General features: G+C 45.7%; 1 protein-coding gene across 1 annotated transcript in view; it reads right to left on the reverse strand.

Moving 5' to 3' along the window:
* The window catches only part of SPG11 (SPG11 vesicle trafficking associated, spatacsin), a 1,688,331-nt gene that overhangs the window by 508,607 nt on the left and 1,154,914 nt on the right, over positions 1–24,810 (reverse strand). The window contains exon 32 of the mRNA XM_069624201.1: positions 5,334–5,479. Coding sequence (XP_069480302.1) covers positions 5,334–5,479 — 146 coding nt within the window. The remainder of the gene's footprint in view (positions 1–5,333; positions 5,480–24,810) is intronic.

Here is a 24,810-nt window from a genome sequence, read left to right on the forward strand (position 1 = left end):
CATCACCTTACAGTGAAGTCCAGCTAGGCTGCTTTGTAACCTTATAACTTTTTACTTAACGGCTTGTTGGTTACTTTGACAATGTGCCTAAGACAAGCTGGTGGCAGCTGTATGATTTTTACTTTTTGTGATATTTTTTGTGTGCACTTTTGTGTTTGCCGTGAATGGCTACTAAAAGTGGCTAGCATCCTAAAATGGGCGTGCCCTGGGATTTTTGCTTGTTCTTTGGTCATGTTGTCCTTTGGGCCTTCTCCCTGTCTCTTCAGGTCAGTAAATGTCATATATGGTAACCCCTTTCCCAGGGAAAGGTGCAGCTTTTACGGGCAAGAGGGGTTTGTGTGTGTGAGCCAGAGGAGGGGGCTGGGACTGTTTAGCCCTAGTCGACATCCTCTGGCACCCAAAAGTCTGCTGCAGAATGGATGTGATGGCCAGCGGTTTTACTGGATCACAGATGTCTTTATGGGAGTGCAAACGAGGCTTGCTCCCTGGTCCTCCACTTGGGGTAGGAAGGGGAAGGCGGGTAGGGGCATGCATGACTGCCTGATTCAAAGAAGTTAGTGAAAGTTATTTACAAAACTGTCAGGATGTTTTATGCTATCCTGCTAAAGCGCTAAACCTGCCGCCTGAATGTTGTTCACAACTGCATTCTGTTCTGATCATTTGATCCTGTAAAGCTTTCTGCGTTCCCTGTAGAACACACAGTGGGACAGATTTTCAAACCTTTTTTGGACTCGAGTGATCAAATGCACTTACGCAACTAGTGACTTGCGCCCAAAAGAATGCACCCAAACCTATAATGGGGCCTCTGAATGTTTGCATCTGAGATGCTCACATTCAGATGCCATTTTTCACTCCCTTTGCTCGTTTGCGCATATAAGGGGGCATTTTTGTGCATTTCAATGTGCATGCCGAATCTATAAATGGGATGGGCTTTCAAATGAGCAAAAATAAAAGATCTTGAGTTGCCCCTGTTTGAAGTAGGTGCAGGGGAAAGCCCAATGGCATGATAGGCTTGCTTCTGGGCCTTTCATTCATTTACTTTGAAGTGAAAGATCTGCAGTGTTCAAACAAGGATACAAAAGTGCATTTATTTTTAAACGTATTTCACAGTGACAGGAAGGCTGTCATTCTGAAATACGCGCCAAGCACTCATGTGGGTGCTGGGAGACTATAATATATTAGTGTTGGGAGCACCTTTCAGACACTAATGTATTTAAGGGGGCTGGGCAGCGTATCTTAGCGCTACTGTTCAGCCACCCTTGAAATGCGCATGTCACCTTTAAGAATAAGGTGACCTGCACTTTTCTAAAATGAGTGCAAATGAAAAAAGTACATCCTCTGTGCGTTTCTTTTTTACACTCTATTTTGAGAATCTTCCCCAGTTTCTCTGTTCACTAAAGCACAACTCCTCTAGCATGCTCACCTGTCTGTGAAGAATATATTGATCACATGCAAAAAGACCCATTAGAGAAATGCGCATTCATATGCTCGATACCACAGTACCAAATTCCAGCAAGATAGACTTAGCCTCCCCAATGTCTGAGGTTGATGAACTTGCATGTATATATACTTTAGTGATAGTAACACCTGCTGTGCTACAAAACAATGTACCTCATTAGACAGCATTAGTATGATGTAGGGCTAGAGCTTGACTTGAGTCCTCGAAAAGAGGGCTGTTGTGAGGGCGACACAGCACGCGCAGCACCAAGAGACACAGCCCCCGCGGCATACAACGTGTCCAATGGGGCCATGGAGACAGACTTGGCGGGAGCAGGGTCTTGATGGCAACACCGGAACTGGGACACCATGACAAGTGGTGTCGGACGGGTCAACTCGACCACTGGGGGCCTGGCGCAGCACCCGTTCCTTCGCCCTGCCAAAACCAGGACATTAGACAGCCAGCTGCCTTGGGAAACTGGGCCAGCAGGGTGGATAACACGGACAGGGACAGTGACACAGTGTGTATCGCAGAGGACCACAGGAGCCGGACAATGAACATTTATCTGAAACACTGGCAGACTCCTGCAGCTCACGCACGGTAAGCGCAGTCACGGGGACTTTATGTTTTCCTTGACTTCATGGAGTCAACAGTCAGGGGAGGAAGAGTGATGGCCATAGCAAGGGGCGGTATCTCCTGTAAAAAGGGAAGAGGACTAACGGTGCAAGGAAGACTCTGATTGGAGGGTGACCTGTGGAAACAGTATAAAAGGCAACAGGAAAGGTGATACAATGTTGCATCTATTGCATTGCAGCTCGGCAGGCAGCTGGAGGAGAAAGCTGAGGACTGGTGGGCCTGTGAGAACTAGAAGGAAAGCAACCCTGCATCCAGACAGGAAGGTCATGTGAAGGCTGAGAGTGAAGTAACTCTTCAGATGACCAACCCTTGTAACAACCTTCAATAAATACTTTCAGTTAAAACCCATCCTCTGGAGTGCTGTCAGTCTGTCCATCTTACAGTTGGAAAAAATACTAGCAGACACCCCAAGAAAGGGGTAAAGTGTTTGTCAGGAAAGGTGATTAGGTAGTCAGATTCCATGGTGTGGAACAAAAGTGTTGAGGCTCATAGCGTGGCTTTTAACAACAGATGACACAGTGATTCTGGGCAAATCATCTCATCTCACTATAGATTACTCTGCTGCCGTCCGTGAGAAGGTAACAAGTCGGAGTGTTGGGTGTATTTAAAGCTTTAAAATACAATAGAAACCGCCAGATGAAATCTTTTAAGCTTACACGGATTAATGTTCTGGTACTTGTATACTTATCTTGATTATGGAGATCATGAAGTTGGAATCATTCTCCTTTTGCATAACATGGGTCAATAAAGTTTTGTTTTTACATATTGTTAAGCCAGGTTAATATGTGTACTTTCCAAGTCAGTTGTACAAAACAGTATTATTTTAGTTCATGAAAGTCAAACATTAACAAATAATTGTACCTTGCTCTATAAGAACTATGAAACAATGTGTCAAATGCAGAAATTGCAAATTGGCTAAAATCCCGGCTTCACCTCATAAGTAACGTGTGTACTCCTAAGCAATTAATTTAATCTCGTGATGCCTAAACTGTCAAAATTGGCATTCTCTAAATATTTCCTGTTGTCAGAACCTAAAGGTAATTTAGGTCGAAGGATATGCTCTTCAAAAAAAGGTCTTACTCGTGGTTTAGCTAGCTACAGGGTAGCTTCATGTATAATAATAGTCGTCCTACTATATTGCACACCACAAAGTAATTTGTTTCTTCTCCGACTGATATCAATACTGCTTGAAAACCATAGCTCTCTTCAAATCTCAGTCCATGTTAGCATACATGCACCTTTTTGGTAGCTTCTAATTTATATCCACTATCTCTTCTATGCAATGGTATATGCACCGTTCCCATTGCTTTCCATCTGTCTGCATGCTTGAGCACTTTTACATTCTGCTAATATGAGTCCTTTGCCAATGCAAGGATATGTGTGCCTTTTCACAGGGTTACTGATCTCCATGCTACATCTAAAACTAAACCCTGGTTTTGATTGACAATACTTATGTGATTTTTATATGCTTAGTGTATAATTAAAGGCCTGATAAATAATTGTATTTGTATACACTTACTGCAGAACTTCAATTATTAAATGTTGCTCTGTCTGGACTCATTTTAGCCCTAGACCCCTCTCACACTTTTCCTGAGTCTAAGTCTTGACTGCTCGCTCACCTACTTTGACTGGGTATTGGCTAACCTTTCAGTGTCTTCCCCGTTTACCATAAATAGGGTGGACTCCCACAATCCTGGGCTGATTTTGGAAATCGATCTTAATAACAGACATTAGAACACCATGGTGGTGTTTGCAGGAAGCTGGTAAATCTGTGGGCTGTACGCAGTGGTATAGCCCGCAGATTGATTACAGCCCGTAGTTCAGGCTGCAAGGAGTTGCATAGCTGTGGGCGGGCGGGGAAGCCTACAGAAGTGGACGTTGGTCTGCGTGTGTATTTCGGAACGGAAAGAGTTAACTTTCCGTTCCGAAATACACTTCCTAGACCAACACACGTTCCCAGACCAACGTGTCCATGTAGGCTGACAAACATGAAAGAAGACAATGAAAGCAAAGGAAACGCTTTCACAACGTTTGAAATGGAAAAGGGGCTGACATGAGCTGCACTGTAACGGGGAACGTATGGAAAACTTTATATTCCGCAAGGAAATGAGAGGAAATGTTGCAGGCACTTCTAAATGTGCAGTAAGTAAATGAAGTGGCTGTAAATGGAATGTATGTGCATGTGGAGCTTGCAAACGTTTATTAACTTGCATGTTTGCATAGAGTAACTAGTGCCTAACATTTGTGTAGTGTGGGGGGGGATACACCTGAAATAAACTTAATTAGAACAAGGGGCAGGCACACCCACACCCACACCTGATTCCACTTTACTATAATAATACTCCCGCCCTAGCACCTTGTACCACCCTATAAAAAAATGAAACATGTTTAATTGAAGTACAAAAAATTCTACATTTATTTACCATTTTGCAATTTTTTGTACTTCAATTAAACATGTCTTATTTATTCAACTTTAATTAAACAGTGAAGGTGTTCTAATAGCTTTATAGACCTGCAGCTCGGGCAGTACCGGGCGTTATGGTCCCTCATACCTCGTTAAAGGCCATTGCTTTGCTCGGGCTATTAACTCAGTCTTCAGGGCCCATAACGCCCGGTACGGCCCTCGCTGCAGGTCTATATAGCTATATTATGGTTGCAACACAAAACAACAAAACCCCAAACATGTGACAGTTATTCTTTTTAAAGCAACCAACATTCGGCCATGTTAAACAGCCATGATACAGCCACTACCATGCTCTGCTCATTATACCACATATGCCAACACAAATGACATGCCTACACTTCGTGCAGGACTTAAGCAGAGCTAAACAAAAAGCGTGATAGCATTTTTGCATTTGACATGATGACCAAAAAGAAAAATGTAAAAAATGATTTGAAGAACACATTTACCTGGGGAATCAGCACAATAAGAGACTTCACGAACTATGCACAACGCTCATTGAATGATGGTTGTTTTTTGTTGGCAGAGGCCTTGGTGCATAGAAAATGCCAGTACTGGATTCATACCCAGAACAACACTATCAGTTTTCATTGCGAACATATATAATTTTTTATAAGACGAGGACCATTGTTTGGAGAGATGCATATGATTAATAACATTTCTTCCAAGAGAGATCAGCAACACTCCTCAAGGTCTTTATAAACAGAAGAACTGCCAATACATGGGCCTCCAGCCCTATAGTGAGCGCAAACGAACACTTGGAAATGTGTATGGACAGGCGACCAGTCCCATACTCACCTTTGAGAGCTGATAAAGGCAGAGCACCTGCCTACAGTAATTCTTTCCATGGATGCACTTATCTGTAAGCATTTCCAGGTCTTGGACAAGCTGGGCATCCGGATTTTGAATCATCACAAAGGACGAGTCTCCTTCCAAACCAGAATCTGAAAACATAGGAAAATCCAGCTTTAGTGGAGTGTGCAGCAGAAAATGTCTTCACGTTCGCGCACAGTTCCAGAAACAGCAGAATAATAATAATAATGTATTTCTTATATAGCGCTACACACCCCTAGGTCTCAGTGCGCTCAAATAACAGAAGACATTATTATCCCACAGTGTGGTACTCAATTTATCTACCCCGGAAGGATGAAAGGCTGAGTTAACCCTGCCGGGATTCGAACCTGCCACATCAGGCTGCACTGAGATATCACGGGCGAATGCTTAGCTCACTGTGATATTTTACTGGCATGTAGCCAACTATCGCAGGGCTCTGTGGAGGGATCACGTCATCCCAACCATGAGGGCCTGCTTCCTGTGGTAGGCCACCCTTGCATTGCTACTTGCACAATAGCTGTAGCAGCACAGGTTGGTGCTGTATCTCCAAACGTATCCTTTTGTGCCAAGTTATTCTGATAGGCCTTTCACAGCGATGATAGGAACTAGGCACTTGCTGCCGAAAAATAAATGGATTTGACGGGCGGATCACCTTCATCGGGGTCTGTGGGAAGTTAGACGGAATGTCCCACATACAACAGAGCAGCACAGGACACCACTGAATTAATACAAGAGGCGTGTTTACCATTCCTACAGCCAGCAAGCAATACAAATGACCGACTATGAGGGATTTGCACAGCCAGTAGGATTCACTCACCTGGTGGTACCTTTTCAAATATCTTTACTCCTGCACTTGAGTGTTGGATAGTGAATTGGAAATTTAGCTTCAACCAACCCAAACCCCTGTACACCGCCCGTTACAAGGACAAGCTTCTAAGTATATTAATGCACTGCTGTGACCAAGCAAGATCGTGCCCACTGATTGTGTGATATCAGACAATCAGTGAATCTGAGAATGTAACGCAAAATGGTTCCTTATAGACTGTATGTAGAACTACAGATATGGAACACATCACTTAATAACTACCAGAATGGCAAACAACACCCACTTTTACACATCCAATAGTAAGTGCTAACTTAATATGACACCAGAGCCAACCCAAGTGATTTGACGGATGATGCCACCAACGTGCCAACTAAAAAGAGCACTATTAATAAGGATACCACAGTCAAAGAATGATTTAAAGTGGCATTTGAAAGCCATCTTTTTCAAATAAACCAAACTGCTCAATCGTTATCAGAGAATACACACTCTGCTAGAAAAGAACACCTTAGTCAGTTATAACTAAAAAGAGCAAGTTACTCTCTTACCTGGTAACGTTCTTTCGATGGGATGGTCCGACAACGTATTCCATATCTATGACAGGTAATCACCACAGCTGTGCTGCTTTGGAAATTTTTCTGCGTCCTGCGTCGATGACGTCGATACGCTGTCCTCGAGGACCTCCGTCGAGCCGATGTCACCGGATGTTATAAGTAGGACGCACAACGCCCGTAGCCTCAGTTGTAGTTTTTTCCCAGAACGTGTGGCACCAATCGTCTGCCAGTATGACCACAGAAAGCCTTGCGGAAACGTAAGCTGCAATCGCATAAGAAATTCTGTAGTGGGGCAGGTAGGGAGGGAGCGATATGGAATACGTTGTAGGACCATCCCATCGAAAGAACGTCACCAGTTAAGAGAGTAACTTGTTCTTCGAGGGGATTGGGTCCTCCGATGTATTCCATATCTATGACAGACTCCCAAAGCAGTACCAACGTATGGAGGGAAAAGAAATTAGAATATAGAAATTTAGAATGCCCAATTAAATTGCACAATAAAGGACCGCCTTGCCAAAGGCCAGATCCTGCCCATGGATAGAATCTAGGGAGTATTGTCTTACAAAAGTATGGACCGAAGCCCATGTGGCTGCTTCACAGATGTTACGAATGGGAACACCCCTCCGCAGGGCAGTAGAGGCAGCCATACCCCTAGTAGAATGGGCCCGTAAGCCTACCGGAGGGTCCTTACCCGCCAAGCGGTAACATTCAGAAATTGCCACGATAATCCATCTAGACAAAGTCTGCTTAGTAACAGCTTGTCCCAACCGCCTTACAGCGTAACCTATAAAAGCTGATCATCCACTCTGACCCTGGACATGCGCGAAATGTAGAAACTTAAAGCTCTCCTAGGATCCAACCTATGGAACCTCTCCTCTTCCTTACCAGGATGCGGAGGAGGATAAAATGCCGGAAGAATGACCTTCTGGCTTAAATGAAATTCCGACACCACTTTCGGAAGAAAGGAAGGACGAACCCTAAGGACAACCCTGTCCTTATGAAACACCGTGAAGGGTGGCTTAACAGAAAGTGCCTGCAACCCACTCACACTGCGAGCGGAAGTAAACGCAACTAAAAATACAGTTTTAAGGGTTAACAGTCTCAAAGGACAAGAATGTAAAAGCTCAAACGGAGCACCCATTAGGAATTTTAGAACAAGGTTCAAATCCCAACCGGGCACTTGGAAAGGTGACGGTGGAAACACATTAGTGAGCCCTTTCAGAAACTGAGAAATTAAATGAATTTTGAAATAAAAACACTCCTCAGACGAGCGCTTAAATATGGAAAGTGCCGCCAGGTAACCTTTAATGGTACCCACTTGCAGGCCCTTGTGGGCTAACAAAAGCAAAAAAGACAAAACCACAGGAATGTCACATGAAAAAGGATTCACATTCTTAACCCTGCACCAGTCACAGAACTTTCTCCAACAGCAACGGTACAGGGACTTTGTGTTGCAGGCCGTCTGGCCGAAAGCAACACCTCCATCACGTCTTCAGGGAGGTCCCAATCCTTATACCTCAACCTTTCAGAAGCCAAGCGTGGAGGTTGAGGGATCTGACCTCTGGATGGAGAACCTATCCCCCTCCCGTGAGAACAGATCATCTCGGTAGGGAAGACGGCATAGAGGGCAGATGGACAAGTCGAGAAGGTCCAGGTACCACGCTCTCCGGGCCCATGCCGGAGCAATGAGGAACATCCGGGAATCGAACCTCCGTAACCTCCGCAGCACTTGCGGGATGACGGGGACTGGAGGAAAAGCATACAGCAGTGGGAAGGACCACTCCACCACGAACGCGTCCCCGAAGGCTCTTCTTGGAGGAAATTCCCGCGAGCAGAACCTTTAGCACTTCCGGTTGACACTGGAGGCGAAGAGATCCACTTGTGGCCCAAAGGGCGAAGATCTCCAGGAGAATCTCCTGAGCCAGCTCCCACTCGTGAGAGATTGCGCTCTGCCTGCTCAGAGCATCCGCCGTCTCGTTTTCGTCTCCGGCCAGATGAACTGCCAAGATTGAAATTTCCTGCTGGATGGCCCAGAACCAGAGCTGCATCGCCTCCCTGCACAGAGGAAGTGACCCTGGCCCCCTTTTTGTGGAGGTAGTGCATGGCCACTGTGTTGTCGGTCAGAATCGGGACATTCTTTCCTCGCACAGTCAGCAGAAAAGCCTTCAGGGCAAGCCTGACGGCCCTCAGCTCCAACAGATCGATATGGAGTCTGGACTCTGACGGAGACCAACGACCGCCGACTGTCAACTCGTTGGCATGAGCTCCCCATCCCGTGAGGGATGCGTCCGTCACGATCGTCACCTCCGGCCAGGGTAGCCAAAATGGAGCCCCCTTAATCAGATTGCCTTCGACGGCCCACCACAGAATATCCTGGGCGACCGAGGGCGGCACCTGAACGGGGTCCGACATCCTGCCAGAGGACTGTGACCACTGTATCTTGAGAGCCCATTGCAGAGATCTCATCCACAGCCTGGCCTCTGGCACCAGAAGAATGCAGGATGCCATGAGGCCGAGCAACCTCAAGAACTCGAACGCCAGGAAACTCTGGGCATGTTGAAACTTGTGCACCATCTGCAGAATGTGATGAGCCCTCACCTGGGGTGGGAAACACTGCCCCAGGAACGTGTCGAGCACTGCTCCGATGTACTGGAACCGCTGCGTTGGCGTCAAGTGGGACTTCTTTAAGTTGAGGGAGAAGCCCAGCTTGTGAAGGGAGTGGCAGGTGACGGACAGATGATCCAGGACTTGCTCGGGAGAGCGCGCCCCGATCAACCAATCATCCAGGTAGGGGTAGACGTGAATTCCCCCTTTTCTGAGATACGCTGCCACCACCACCACCATGAGCTTGGTGAAAACCCTCGGGGCGGATGTCAATCCGAACGGCAGGACCCGAAACTGAAAGTGCGAGTCGCCAACCGCGAACCTCAGGTACTTCTTGTGCTTGGGATGGATCGGCACATGAAAGTAAGCGTCCAGTCCTGAAGTTGAAGGGCCTGGAGGACTTGAGAAAGAGTCACCATTTTGAACTTGTCCTTCCTGAGGAGTTTGTTCAAACCGCGCAAGTCCATGATGGGTCTCAATCCCCCTTCTTTCTTTGAAATCAAAAAATAAGGGGAATACCATCCCCCTTGTTCCTCTCCGCTACAGGCACCAGTTCTATGGCGCCTTTCTCCAGCAGGGCTTGAATTTCCTGTGCAAGGAGCGGATCCGGACTCTTCAAAGAGAGGTTCCCTGGTGGATTGTCGTGAGGCCTCTGCCGAAAAGGAAGACAATAGCCGTGGGCTATGATCCCCAGAACCCACACATCCGAAGTAATGGCTTGCCACTCTACAAGATGCTGCACCAGCCTTCCCCCAACCGGCGAACCATGGGACCTGGCCTCATGACTGAGTGGTAGTGGCTGCGGTGTTGCCTGAGGGCAAAGAGGCAACTGCCCGAGCGGCCTTGGCACCTCGAGTACCTTTGTTTCCACCTCTGGCACTCTTACGATGGCCTCTTTGACTGCTAGCTCCCCTCGCTTTACTGAAGGACGAGTAATAGCGAAAGGAACCACCCCGCCATTGCTGTCCCCTAGGACGAAAAGGCGGAGGTTGGCGAACTGCAGCGCCCAACGACTTTGCTGCAGCTTTGGAGGTCTGCAACCTCTCAAGGCTCTCGTCAGCCTTGCTGCCAAAAAGGTGTTCACCGTCAAAGGGCATGTTGAAGAGCCGGGACTGCAGATCAGGAGCAAACCCAGACTTCCGCAACCACGCAAACCTGCGCATTACGGTGCTCGCCGCCATGGACCGGCTGACACAATCCGCCAAGTCCAACCCCGACTGAACAGCCTCACACATAGCATCCTTGCCATCCTGAACCATAGCAAGGAAACCATCCCGTTCGTCCCCTTCGTGAACATGTTCCGCCGCTAATGCAACACAGTTCCACAGAGTGTGTGTGAAACGAGACAAGACACATATGGAGTTGGCCGCCTTAAGCGCCATACCCCCTGAAGAAAACACTTTCTTCACCCAGCCGTCAAAACGTTTGTCGTCCCTATCCGGAGGGATGGTAGGATACGACGCCTGCTTTTCCGGGCCGTAGCCGCCTGCACCACCAAACTCTCCGGAGTGGGGTGCCTAGACAAGTAGCAGGGGTCGCTACTGGCTGGACGGTATTTTCACGACAAAGACTTGCCCACTGCCGGGAGACTCTCCGGAGCAGTCCAAGCCGCCGCCACCCTTCTCTGCAGAGCCATATGAAAAGGCAAAACAGGGTCAGTGGGGGGACCAAGATCAAGGATGTCCGTGAGATCATCCTGAACGAACTCCCCTGGGGGAGCCGACCAACCCAAGTACTCGGTGACCCGAGACATAAGGCGCCGATATGAAGAATCGGCATGAGTGCCAGGCTCCGGCCTACAAAACTCCACCTCCGGAGAGGTGTCCAGTCCCCTGGCATCATGCAGCGACTGCCGCAGATCATCAAACTGGCTATGGCCCGAGATAAGGTCATCTGGAACCGTAACCGGAACCAAGCCCCCATCAGAGCCTTCATCACCCTCTGAAATGTACTCAAGGCGGGGAGAGGAAGACCTCTGTGGACCAAAGCAGTGCCTGACCTTAGCCATAGCCTTTCTAGGGGCAAACCCCGTGCCACGGGGCCCCTCCGACACCACCGCCTTGAAAGGCGTCGAGGGCGCCGAACGAGTCGGTGCCGGCGTCGACAGAAAAGACGTCGACGTCGAGCGAATCAGCGTCGACGTCAGCTGCAGCCTCGGAGCTGGAGCTCCGAGCTTGTCTCTCGACAACCTAGGCGCCGACGACCCCCTCGGAGGCGGTGCCTCGAGAGAAATCGTCGACGACCTCGGCGCCACAGGCGTCAACGTCTTCTTCGAAGACGGCACAGGATCACGCGGTCTCGAGCGCGTCGAGGACCGGGACCTGGAACGGGCATGGCAAGAACGGCTACCCTTGTCCGAGCGGGACCTCTCCCACGAGCCATGCCGACCACCCGAGCCCGAAGGCGTACGGGCGGTGTCTCTCGACCGGTGCCGACCGACCCCACTCGGAGGCACGGACGGACCGGTGCCCTGCGATTCAAGAATCGCTAGCATCTGCTTCCTGAAGGAATCCCATTCCTCCGGTGTCGCTTGCATGGAGGGATAAGCGACCCGCCGACGGGCGGAGTCCTCGGAAGAGGAAGGGGAAGGCGACCTATGTCGGCGCTTCCAGGAATGCCTCGAAGAGGCAGAGGAGTGGCGAGACCGACTCCTGGAAGGAGACCCACTGGACTTCCGTCGATGACGCGGAGAGTCACCCCTCAAGTCATCCGTCGAAAGCCCTGCAGACCTCGACTTCCGGGGCTTAGACACCCGGCCTACCGACAGCTTCTTCTTGAGTTCCCGCAAGGCCTTTGCCTTGAGCGACTGGCAGTCGACACAGTCGTCCGTATCGTGAGCCTCCCCAAGGCACCAGAGGCAGGCGTCGTGCGAGTCCGTGACCGACATCTTGGACCCACAGTCCCTGCAGTTCTTGAAGCCCGGACGCGGGGTGTAAGATGAGAAAGACATCACCACGAACGGGTCTTCACAAACCGAACAAGTTCAACGAACTGAGAATTGAAAACAGCAAACTCCAACGAGTCGAGGCGTACCGAGATTCACGAAGCGAACACGTTCGCGGAAAAAACGGAACCGAGGCTATGAGCATCGTGCGTCCTACTTATCACATCGGGTGATGTCAGCCGTCGGAGGAGGTCCTCGGGGACGGCGCATCGATGTCATCGACGCAGGACGCAGACCCCAAAGATTTTCCAAAGCAGCACAGCTGTGGACATTACCTGGCATAGATATGGAATACGTCGGAGGAGCCAATCCCCTCGAATATTCATATTTCATGGGCAGCAGAAGCCGCCATAGATCTGTTGTTCATGTTCTGGTTGTATTGTGCCGGCAACACAGGGGTATTGGGAGGTAGAGAGGCATCAGTGCAATGCCGGGGTGTTGGAGCAAACACTGGGTTCAGCTTAACAGTGTGCAAAAAAGTAATTGTAGTACGTGAGGGAACAGTTATGGAAGTGAGTGTGAAGGAGCGCAAGGAAAGCCAAACAAGTACATGCGCATGCATGAGTAAGAGGCATAAAGATGTGCTTCTTTTCCTTTGTGGCGCAAACCACCGTGCGAAGAGCAAGAAGCCGAGGAATCTGTGTATGGCATCACCTTCCCCACTTACCCCTGCCTATCCATTATCTCTACCCATTTCCTCTTCCCAGTGTTCCCAACTCCCCCTTACCCATCCATTTTGAGTACCCTAACACTCTTCTCCCATTCTGGCTAAAAGCAGCCGCAGTGCTAATTCTTGTCTGCTCGCAGCTAGGAGAGGGGAGGCAGGGTGCTTGCCACTTTTGTGAGGAAGAGTAAATACGGACCGGACACTATCCGGATGAGCTGGTGTCGGTTGGTGAGGTAGGCGTCAAACCTTTGAAGGACTGTGGCATTGAATCCCATGAGGGAGGACACAGTGTTGAGTAGATCTTTATGGTCAAATGTGATGAATGCGCCAGAGAGGTCGAGCAGGACCAGGAAGCATAGGTCCTCCTTGTCTATGACGAGGAGTCCCTCTTTGATGAACTGGATGGTGGCAGTTTGCGTGCTGCAGCTTAGTCACTTGTTTGGACAACCTTTTTGTGGATTTGGAGTGTGACAGTCTTCTTGATGATCTTGCCAATGAAGGGCAGATGAGTGATGGGGTGGCAGATTGTAAGGTCGTACACGTCAAGTGTGAGCTTCTGCAGTAATAATAGGATCTATCCCACTTTTCAATGTGTTGCAGAAGATGCCTTGCATGAGTGAGGCATTGATGGTGTGGAGATGAGGAGTAAGAGCCTTTCCTGTAATATTCTTCAGGGTAGAGGATGCTTGTGAGTTATTTCTGTTAGGGTCTCGAATACTGACCATCCTGGGACATGCTGTGGTGGTATGGCAGGGGTGTCTAAAATGGGTATGGTTTTGTCGATGTGACAATGGATTTTGTCTATAAAAACGTGTTGATTGCATTGCATCTCTTTGTAGATTCAGGTAGAGCAGGGGAAGATAGGGGTCTGTTGCACTGCTTTACAGCCTTGAAGAGGCAGCTGCTCTTGTTGCAGGATTCTGCTATAGATACTGTGTAGTCATGTGCTTTTTCTGAGGCGATACAGGTCCACCAGGCTGAGCAGAGGGGTTCAAGGTGGATGTGAGATCTCTTAGTTGCTTTTTTCTCTAGATCTTTTCTTGTTTGCCAATTGCATGTTTACCGTTGATAAGTTCTTATGTGTATCAGAATGCAGACGACTTGGTTTTCTTGGTTCGTTGAGCTTGTTGATAAGGATGTTGCCATTCAATAAAGGAGTGATTGATGAAGACAGGTTGGTGATGTATTCTTCCAAGGCATCCATGAGTTTTAATGAGTGTCAAGCTTTCTTTGTTTGTTTCAGTTGATCTCGCTGTTAAGATTGATTTCTATAACCTGTCCTGGTAGACAGATTTTAGGAAGCCATTGTAGTTATAGAGAACAGTGAACTCTGAGAGGTTAGCCAAAACCCAATCAAGGTAGCAATGGAGAGCAGTCAAGGCTATTTTCAGGAGAGTGTGAGTGGGGTCAGGGGCCCTCAATGAGTCCACACCAAATAATACACAACTATTCAATTTAGGGAGGTATTAAAAAATACACTTATTTATTCTAGGCCTTCAACACGCATTGAAAAATAAAACCTGCAGATGATATTATCGCACAGTACTCAATAATAAACATATATACATACATATATAAAGCGCATTGAGACCATATAAATGTGGAAAGAGCTGTATATATACGGTATATTATATAAATAACCCAATACAATACCATAGATTCACAAATGCATTCAAATGACAGGGGGTAAGTACATGAATGCAGGTTATGATGGTCTTGTGCCCTAAAGTCACAGGAGCCACACATGTTTCAATTTCTATAAAGAGTAGGAAACTGCTACATAGCCCATTACTTTTAAATCACAGTGTTCTGTTTAAACAGAATTGTAGTACTCCACCAGTAAACTACACTGGGTACCCCAAGACCCTATCCTCACCGCTGACCACCAACTTGTTCAGATGGATTACTATAATCTAGCCTGGTGGACAGATTTTAGGAGGCCACCGTAGTTATAGTGAACAGGGAACTCTAAGAGGTTAGCCAAAACCCAATGAAGGTAAACGTGGAGAACAGGCAATGCTATTCTCAGGAGAGTGAGAGTGGAGTCAGAGGTCCACAATGAGTACACACAGTGAAGCACATAATTTATTTTAATTTTTATTTTAATTGTTATGGCTGCAACAGCAGTTCAGCCTTCCAACACAACAATTATTAAACAATTATTCAAGTTAAAATACATTATGTAGAACAAATCAAGGACCAGCTTTAAGAGAATATCCAAATCAGATACATTCATAAACCCATAGTTTCAAATTAACAAAGTTAGAATTGTCCTTTTTCTGTATCCAACAATAACATTTCCAAAGATAAAGCAATGTTTATCACAGCTAAAATCGTTGAAACATGACGCCCTTTAAAAATAGTTTCCCACAAGTTATGACCAGTTAGAAGTCTGTAATCCTTAAAATGCTGTTCTAAAAACAATGTTCTCTTGGTTAGCAAATCGGGGCATAAAACCACTATCTGATTTAAAGCTGCCTTTCATCGTTACAAAACCGGCATCCTCTCTGATCCTTTGGCTGCTTTAACCTTGACCCTTTTACATCTCTGGTTGGCCATAAATTAAAGTGAAGTCTTAAAAAAAGAGTTCTGCACTTCGGGCTGGGGAACTTACAAAGAACAATGGGATTTGATAAAGGGGTTTTATTTAAAAATGGCCAACCTTAAAGACCTTATATCTCAGGCAGGCTTCCAAAGTTATTCTCCAATCGTACTGCCATAATTTACTTTTAGCTTGTTCTGGGTTCGTTAAAAGCAAATCTAAGGTGATGTCAGCTTCCAACATTATGTCGAAATAAGCTTTCTTCCAAGACTGTAAAGAGGTATCGGCTTGGGCTTCCAACCAGTTAAATATTGATAGAATTATTGATGTTAAATTCTTCAGGTTTAAAAAGCATTTTCTCAGCATAATTCCAATTCGTCATTTGTACATAATATTTAGTGACAGCAGCCCTAACTCATTACGAATTAACTGGATAGGCAGACTTGGAGAGAGAGACAACACCTTTTTCCAGTATAGGCCCTCAATAACATTCTAGTCCGGCAAACACTCAACCATCTTTGTCTCTACACCATAGATTAAAATCGGTACTACCTTTTGTTTATAAAAGGTAATAAGTGCAAAACAAGAGAACTTCCCATATCTCCTATGGATAATTCTACCCTGACTTACCACTGTTTCCGTCTTTTGCCTGATCTCTGCTATATATGGTGCTTCTTCGCCACTATTGTTCATGCCCAGATATCGATATTCATCGACTATAACCAGAGGAGTTTTATACAGCGTCCACTTAAATGGTTGCCTCTTATTAAACAACTTCTTTGATGTAAGCCTAATGATGTTGGATCTGTCCACATTAATAATTAGATGATTTAGTTCTTTAGGCCCGGTAAAGATCTTTGTAAGCCTGTCAGAGTTTTAGATAAAAGGATAAGATTCTCTGCATACAATAAATAAGGCAGAGCTATATTACCCAATTTGGAGGATCAGACACTACCGAAACGAAATGATGTCCCACATCTACTATAAATAGTGTCAGTATATAACTGGGACACAAATGATTGAATGTATGCCGGACAATTCACTCTTTTCATTTTCCAGAACAACAATTCTCTGGGCACTGAATCAAATGCCATTTTAAAATCAATAAAAGCAATATAGATTGGTTGTGCTGAGTGAATAACTTTCTTTTCACCAAGGTCAAGACCAACACATTTGTTAAGGTTCCTAGCCGTGCACCAAAACCTGATTGATGCCTATCAGTCAAAGAAACTCGGTCCATCCATCACTTCACGTCTCCAAGTAACAGACACGCAAAAGTCTTGCTCGGGGTGTTGAACAGGGCTATGGGTCTACAATTATGCAGTAGTTCTCAATCTCACTTTTTAAATATAGATATAATAAACGATTTTCTTCACGATTGAGGAATTATTTATGATTCTATTACTTGAGTAAAAATAGTACAAAGGACCCTTACCCATGCCTCAGGATGTGCTTTAAGCATGAAAATTGTAAGCCCATCAGGGCCCAGCGCTTTGGATGAACTAAGCTTTTTTTTTATTAGGCATATAATATTATCCAAATCAAATTCAAGAGTGTCGTCAAAATTCTCATCATAAATCCCATTATTCTCCCCTGAGATTACGGGCGCATATACATTTAGGAAATATTGAATCCAGACTTGCTCCTGAATTGGACTTGTCTGTAAAGGAAGTTGAGGATCACTGTTCCCCATTCTCAACAAGGTCCAAATGTGTGCACTGCTTCTCGTTGCTAGCGCCCTAATCATATTTTCACCATCTTCTTTGATACATTGATGCTCGTCGATATTTAAGCCACTTTTTATACCTCAGCTTTAATGTTTGAGTCATTAACAATCTGGAGGCTAAATTCAAATGACCCAGAGCTCTTAGATTTTTCTTGACATTCTTTTTTACCTCAATGTCAAAGTGTCTGTGTCTGAATATCGGCCTAAAACTGGTCAGCTGTCATTCCTTAAATAATGAAAGTGCTGCTACATAGAATCTTCACTTGATATATCTGTATCTAGACTGAGGCCATCGTTTCTTATGCAAGCGTTCGATTTGCCAAGCAATTCTTTTGTCCAGTTTGGCCTGTTTCTTCCTCCCCCATCCTCCAGTTTAAAACGGTAATAGAATGGTTGCTGGGGAATAATAGGGCATTGCCAGCTGACCATTAATAACTCATGGTCACTGTCCTGCTTTGGTATAACCTGAAAGTCTTGCATGTTCGTAAATTCTTTCAACTCCATGAAAAAACAATCTAGGATGGCTACTTGATCCACCTGTCTCCAGGTTGGATTGGGGGGGGGGACATCCCCCTTCAGAGTGCCATTCAGCATAACAAACCCCCTAGCATCCATTATGCTAACCATTTTTTTTGCTGTGGGCCTGTGTGCACACACTGTACATTTAGATCCTCCGCTATTATTATTGAAGTTGTATTTGAATCTGAAAGTGCAAAATCCAACCTGCGCGATACACCATCAAGGAACTCATTATCAGAAATTGCGGCAGGATATCAATGTACATTCAAAAGAGCAAACAGTCCCCTGCAGCAGCCCAATTGTGTTAACTGTGTAAAAGGACTGAGACGGCCACCGCTCCAAGGTTTGTCTGGGTCTCATTTTACAGGCTGTTAGTAATCCTGACGAAGGACCACCCTTAGAAGCCTTCACTGCTTGCACCAAGGAGACAACATAACAATCCCGTACCGGAGGTGCTAAAAACCACATCTCTTGCAACATGACAATGTCAAGGCCCACAAATGGTTATCTTTTTTTGAGCGAAGGTGCTTGAACCCTCTTGTGTTCCACACTGCCATTTTCCAGATGTCTGCTTGGGTATAAGTAGACAGTTAATTTGAGGTGGTTCGCTTATTGCCAGCCAATTCACCCCAGAGCCAGGACCAGTCTGCATCCCTTTTATTATGAACTTGTTCCCCAAGTTCTCTACAAATGGGAGAGTTTTGCCTTTCAGGCGAGTAAAAATTGTCAGTTATCCTTTTAGTTTGATGTGATGAGCCATCTGAGCTATTGTCCTCCCTTAATATAAAACCTTGTTGGAATAAATTATTTCTAGCTCCTACTAGTTTTTTCTCACCAACTGCGATGGTATCTGCAATCTTACCCCTAGCTAACTTGGAGTCACTCAAGAATTCTGGAACCAAAGAGCTCTTCTCCATTCTACGTGAATTAGAATTCCCAGTGCCACCAAAAGAATCCTCTCTGAAAGATATGACTTCCTCCCACTACTTAAAAAACCGACACTAGATTCTAACATCCCAACCAACTATCGCCCCATAACAACAGTAGCGTTCATACTTAAAATACTGGACCGGGCAGCCTACCTGTAAATTCAAAAATACTTAGAATCCAACAACCTCCATGGCCTTCGCCAGTCAGGCTTCAGACCCGGACACAGCACTGAATCAGCCCTCATAGACCTTAAAACTCAAATGGATGAGATTAAAAACAATGGCCACCTTGCGCTCATCCTCTTACTAGAGCTCTTGGCGGCCTTTGATTTAGTCAACCATAAAATACTCTGCAAACACCTGGTCTGTGCCGGCCACTTCTCAACCAAAGCTATATACTCTGGACACAATCCTTTTAATCCAATAGAATCATGAGGGTATGCGCCCTGCTGCTGTCACCGGTAGAGTTCCACAGGGATCATGCATTTACCCCACACACTACAATATCTTTACAAAACCACTCTTTGACCATTTGGACAACTTAGGTGTCACAGACACTACGCTGACAACACCCAAATTCCCATACCGACCACAGGCACCTATGACATAAGACTCAAAATTACTAAACAAAATTTGAAAAACTATCCAGGCATGGATGGCTACTCACGGTTTATGCCTAAATGACAAGACTGAGCTACTGCTCAGGCTCTCAAAACGACTGAATAAATTAGATGACCATTTCAAATCTTTCCTCATTGACAACACAAAGTATCTAAAGAAGTGAAACCTCTTAAGTGTCTACCTTGACTCTACCCTCACGCTAACCAGACAAGTCAACGCCACAGCCTCGGTGGCAGCTTACACCTCTCAGCTCATTAATGCCAACAGACCATTCCTTTCCTCAGACAGCTGCATCACCTTGGCTATAGCCCTAATCCTATCCAGACTAGACTACTGTATTCCGAAATGCATTGGCAATGTGTTGGTCTGATTGAAAAAGCGAATGTGGCGATTCCTTCCTCACTAAGAAAGCATTAGTGATCTCTCATATTCATATGAGACTTATTTTTTTGAGATATTTTTTGTGGATAAAAACATTTTGAAAAATAATCGAATCCTAATATTGTGGTTATTTTTTCAATCAAAAGATAATGAATTTTTGTTTACTTTGAAGTAGATATATTTTTTCAAAGAATTTTTGGAACACTCATATACCCGGATCGGGTCCTTTGGAGAGCGGCTGTGTGACCCTGTATTTCACTTGGTCTTCTGCCTCACATAGACTACTGTAATGCCCTGTACACGGGCAATAACAGCCACAATTTAAAAAAAACTCCAAGTGATCCAAATAATGCCTTAAGAGCAGCTCTTAACATCCCAAGAAAAATCCATATAACCATGGCAAGACGGAACTGCCTACCAGTGCAAGATCGAATCGCATTAAAAACTCTCTCACTGACGCACATGTGTCTGTCTAACTCTGCCCCCAAATATCTGGCAGACAAATTTACTAAAAACCAAACTAACAGACCTACGCGTTCATCCCAGGCTCACTCACTTACCATTCCAAGATACAAACACCAGAAATCCGGGGGCCGAAGCTTCCCTGGGGGAGCTGGCAAACTTTGCAACACCCTCCCACTGCCATTAAGAGCTGAACCCTCCTTCTGGATCTTTAGAAAAAGTCTGAAAACCTGGCTTTTCGCACATGATAGGCAATTATTACCTTCATCACAACAAAATGTTTGAACTGATGTCATTTCTCTGCATACCCACACTCTCCTGCTCAACTATATCTTAGTTACCACATCCATATTCGTACTCTGTATAATTATCTCACTGCTACCATATCTATACTCGTAAGCTGTACATTTAATGTAATGTAATTGCACTGTTTCTTCATGAAACTATTTGTATAAAATCTCTGCTCATTGTAACTGTCAAGAACTGCGCCCAGATGCCTCAGGGTTAGGCGCGCTATACAAATGCACCACTTAATTAATAAATTCCACTTGACCAATGTCAGACGACTGTTTCGCCTCCAATCCCGGAGTTTCAGTGAACAGAGCCAGTATATTTCATCTGTTCAGAGTGGGCTCTTCCTGTATATCACTTACTTGGATGAGGAGTTCTGGAGTAAGATTGCAAAGCCCACCCTTTTTCGGTTAATCTCTCCCATCGTTTACCTCCTGATGGTCAAAATCCACCCCCGTCCCCTCTCTGACAGTTCCCTCTTCGTTCCTTTCATCCCCTCTCTGCCAACTCATCTTGGTAATCATAGTCCTCATCCCTGGCATGCTGGAACGCCCTACGAGGTCTTCTATCTTCCCTAGGTATAGTTCCTTCCCCTTTACTCTGATTAGACTGTTCCTGATCTTTTTCAAACAGTTTCTTGTCTGTTGTAATGTAAAGAATATCTTAGGAGAAGAGGAGTTGTTATATTGAATCGCTGTAACTACCTGGGGAGAACTCCTTTGCTGTCGGCTCTGTTTCGGTGATGCCCGAGTCAGATTTTTTATCTCCCGTATATCTCAAGTTCAGTACGCATAGTTTGATCCCAAGGTTCTATGTCTGGAGGTAAAGTTTCAGTTTCATCTAGCTCCTGGGCTTCAGTCCGCATTATGTTAACCAGGGGGCTTTTAGTCTCGAGCGTGACTCGTTTTTGCTTTTTTTTGGCTTATTATCATTACTCAATGGTCTTTTTTGCTGGGTTTGCGGCGGGGGGTAGATAAAGCCTGAAGGAAATGACGTGATCTGTATAAAGTAGATCTTGAGAGAGATCTTTGATTTTTAGTTTGTTTCACCCTCCGGAGGCAGTTTTTGTACAGCCTTTAAAAAAAAAGATTTTAAAATATCAGTGGTGCCGTTTCTTCTATTATTTGTCTGATTTCATCTATCGGTTCATGATTCGGTGAAGTTTCACTTAGTTGATAGTGAAACTCCTCAGGTAAAACAGTTAACATGTCTTTATTGTTCACACTCTCCAAAAATGACATCTGCTCGACCTGTTGCTGAAGTGCCATAGGAAATTCTATTGTAGAGGGCACCCCATTGCCGTTTTCATTTATAACCTCCAGATCACCCTCCCGTCGCAGAATATGGTCTTCCATAATTGAGACCTTATTTAGGAGGGTTTTTAACAACAAGGCTTGATCCGCTGCTTTGCCGTCTAGTGTTTCAAATAATTTGGCTAATGCCATCAAAGTTGTATTCATGGCAGAGAGGGTGACCTCCATCATTGGAGTTGACAATGGACCTCATTACGAGTCCGGCGGTAACCGCAGCGGTAAAACCGCCTGGTTACCACCGGACTCGTATTACCATTCCGCCTCCGTGATTCCCGGAATTACCGGAGCATTACAACCCCGGTTTCCCGGGAATCACGGAGGCGGAATGGTGTTAATCCCCATTCCCATTGATTCCTATGGGAATCAATGGGAATGGGGATCATGGAAACACAGGCAGCATCTTGTAATGCTGTCGGTGTTTCCTCGTCCGCCTGCAGGCGGGCGGTGTTAAACCCGCCAGGTCAGACCTGGCGGGAATATCACCTCCCGCCTGCAGGAGTTGTGATCGCCCGGCATGGAAACAACGTTGGAGGCGGGTTTACCGCCACCGTTGTTTCCATACCGGGCGATTTGTAATGAGGCCCAATGTCTTTGTTCCAAATGATCTTTTGGGGTGGGGTTACCAAATGGCAATGAGGAACTAGAGGAGGAGTTTAAGGAATCTGGGTAAAGTATAGGAGAGTGTGATAAATTCAATGGATTTGGCAGATGTTTTGTTAATGTCAGAGTTTCTTCAACCAAAACACAATCATCCAATGATGGTGCAATTACCAGAGGAGACAGCAGGGTGAGCAATACCATCAGCTGATTTGGCTTTGAAGGACAGTCGCCCACCAGAAAGGGCAACTTTGCAGTTTACGGGGGGACAATTCCTTCTTTTAGAGGTAAGCCTTTCTGCCCAGTGTGAGAAATCTGAAGGTGTCTCACTTACCAGTCCCCAGGACACGGCCATCGCTATTGGATCCAGTTCCTGGGCGTGTACCAATGCAGGAGGATCACCTGGAGGGGTGTCCTCCGAGAGTGGAAGTGGGACAGAGACGGGCGAGATGCGGTAGCACATTCCTTATAACACCTTTTCCCGATACTATGCCATAGGATATTTAGAAGCTCTACCCCATCCCCCTCTTTCCAACACAAACACTTTTGCACGTCGTGAAAGACAAAAGATTAACACCAGAGCCATTTACCTGACATGTCCCAACACAAGGCTCAGGCAGAGTCAGGCAATTGCCGGTAACTACGCACACCCGACGGCCCTTTCCCTTCCCCACAGGGACTAAAGGCGGAGCACGAGAGCACACTTTGAGCAAGGCCAAAAGCATGAATTAGCAGCTATTCCGGGACGGCAGTACAAACTAAGGAGAAAGGCAGAGGAAACAAAAAGGGTGACAAGGATGGAATTACCCTTGCCCTTTTCAAGCCAGACCTGCAAAGCCTTCGATAAAGGACCAGTAAGACCGGGAATTGCAGCTGGCTATTTGTGTGGCAGATGTCACCGGTGTACAAGGCCCTCACACTCTGATAACCAAGGCGGGGAGACACGCTTGCTACCCAGGTACTGTCCTTGACTCCAGAGACAAGAAACGCCAAGGAGTTCAGCACAGCCGGTGAGTCAGAGGGAGAACCAATAGTAAACCAGACTGTGATGAGGGAAGGTTGTAAACAGCAACATATAAGTTGAAAGAACTTGTGAACAAAGAACTTGTATGTTACTGAACTTTTAAGAGAGAACAGGCAATATCCAGCTGGAGAGTGGTCTGGCGCTACATGGGTGCTCGTTCGAAAGACTATGGCTGCTTTCCCCTATTGTTGAAACTACAGATACCAGCAGGCCATAAGAGAACCCGACGCAAGAGGTCAAAGTGGTCATACAGGTATGAGTAAAACCCTTTGTCCAATCAAAAGTCTTTGACACAAAGTCAAGAGAAAGCTAGGGGAAGGGAGCACCACTTTCTGATGAACTGTGAAATTGAGAACTAAGGCAAGGATGAAACCGATGGAGGGATGCTATGACAAAGTCTGACTGGGCTTAAGAGGAAGCCTGCCTGGGGGCTTAAAAGAAAGCAAGGGAAGAAAATCCTGCGAGGTGTTACAACTAAGTGAACTGTGTTAAAACTGGCAAATGTGAACCCGGTTGAGGGATGTCCACAGTGAACTGTTGTTTGAAAGAATATTGAGACTCTTGAATACTACGGGTGATAATACTGGGAGCGAAAGGCCGTAGCGATCGAAACAGAGAGGCCAACGTTGCAAAAGGATCGGAGGCCAGTTGAGGGGGATCCACGGGTGAAGGGAAACCACCCAAGGTGAAGAAAAACTGAAAGAAACTTTTGTTTTGTTGTTTATAGCACATCAGGTCCTCTTGAGGCAAGACACTGTGTAAAAGAGACTTGGCCACAGAAGGCCCTGATATTTTGGAAACAAACTGGAAGCTCCTGCTGTAGAAGCCCAGAAGTGTGCTGTGCTCGAGAATCCCACCTTCCCCAGTGCTAAAAAACATGGAGAAGGGAGACCCCAGTTACACCATCCTGACTTATCATTTGGTGTACACTTCTTTCTTTTCTGGTGAACATTATCCCACACTATTTTGTATTTTAGCGGTAAAGATTGGCAATAGTTTTTTTAAATTTCTTTTTAGTATAGTCCATTTTTATTGGACACGACACCACTAGGACTGCCTTATTATTAAATGATGGTCGTAGCTTGCTCCCATCTTAGATTTAGGTTTAGATTTGTGTTTTTCTCATTCACCCATTTAGACAGTTTAATAAACACCCTTGAACTGTGATCACTTGTGTATGTCTTTACTGTTGCCACCATTAGTTCCTTACACCAGTTATCTGGGGAATAGTCATGACCAGGCTCTCATGTTCATGTATCTGGCTATTATTACCTTTGAAATAACATGAAGAAGGGGGTTCCTGATGTATTGGAGCCTTCTGTGGTAACTCATTATGATCAGCTCCTAAAGTTATAGTAGGTCCACTCTTATCCTCCTGTTGTCCACCACCTTGGCCAATTTCCAACATTATCCCAGAGTCTGGAATGTCATCGAAATATATCAG

The sequence above is a fragment of the Ambystoma mexicanum genome, chromosome 11 (assembly GCF_040938575.1).
Source record: "Ambystoma mexicanum isolate Mex_15411 chromosome 11, UKY_AmexF1_1, whole genome shotgun sequence".
Taxonomy (NCBI): domain Eukaryota; kingdom Metazoa; phylum Chordata; class Amphibia; order Caudata; family Ambystomatidae; genus Ambystoma; species Ambystoma mexicanum.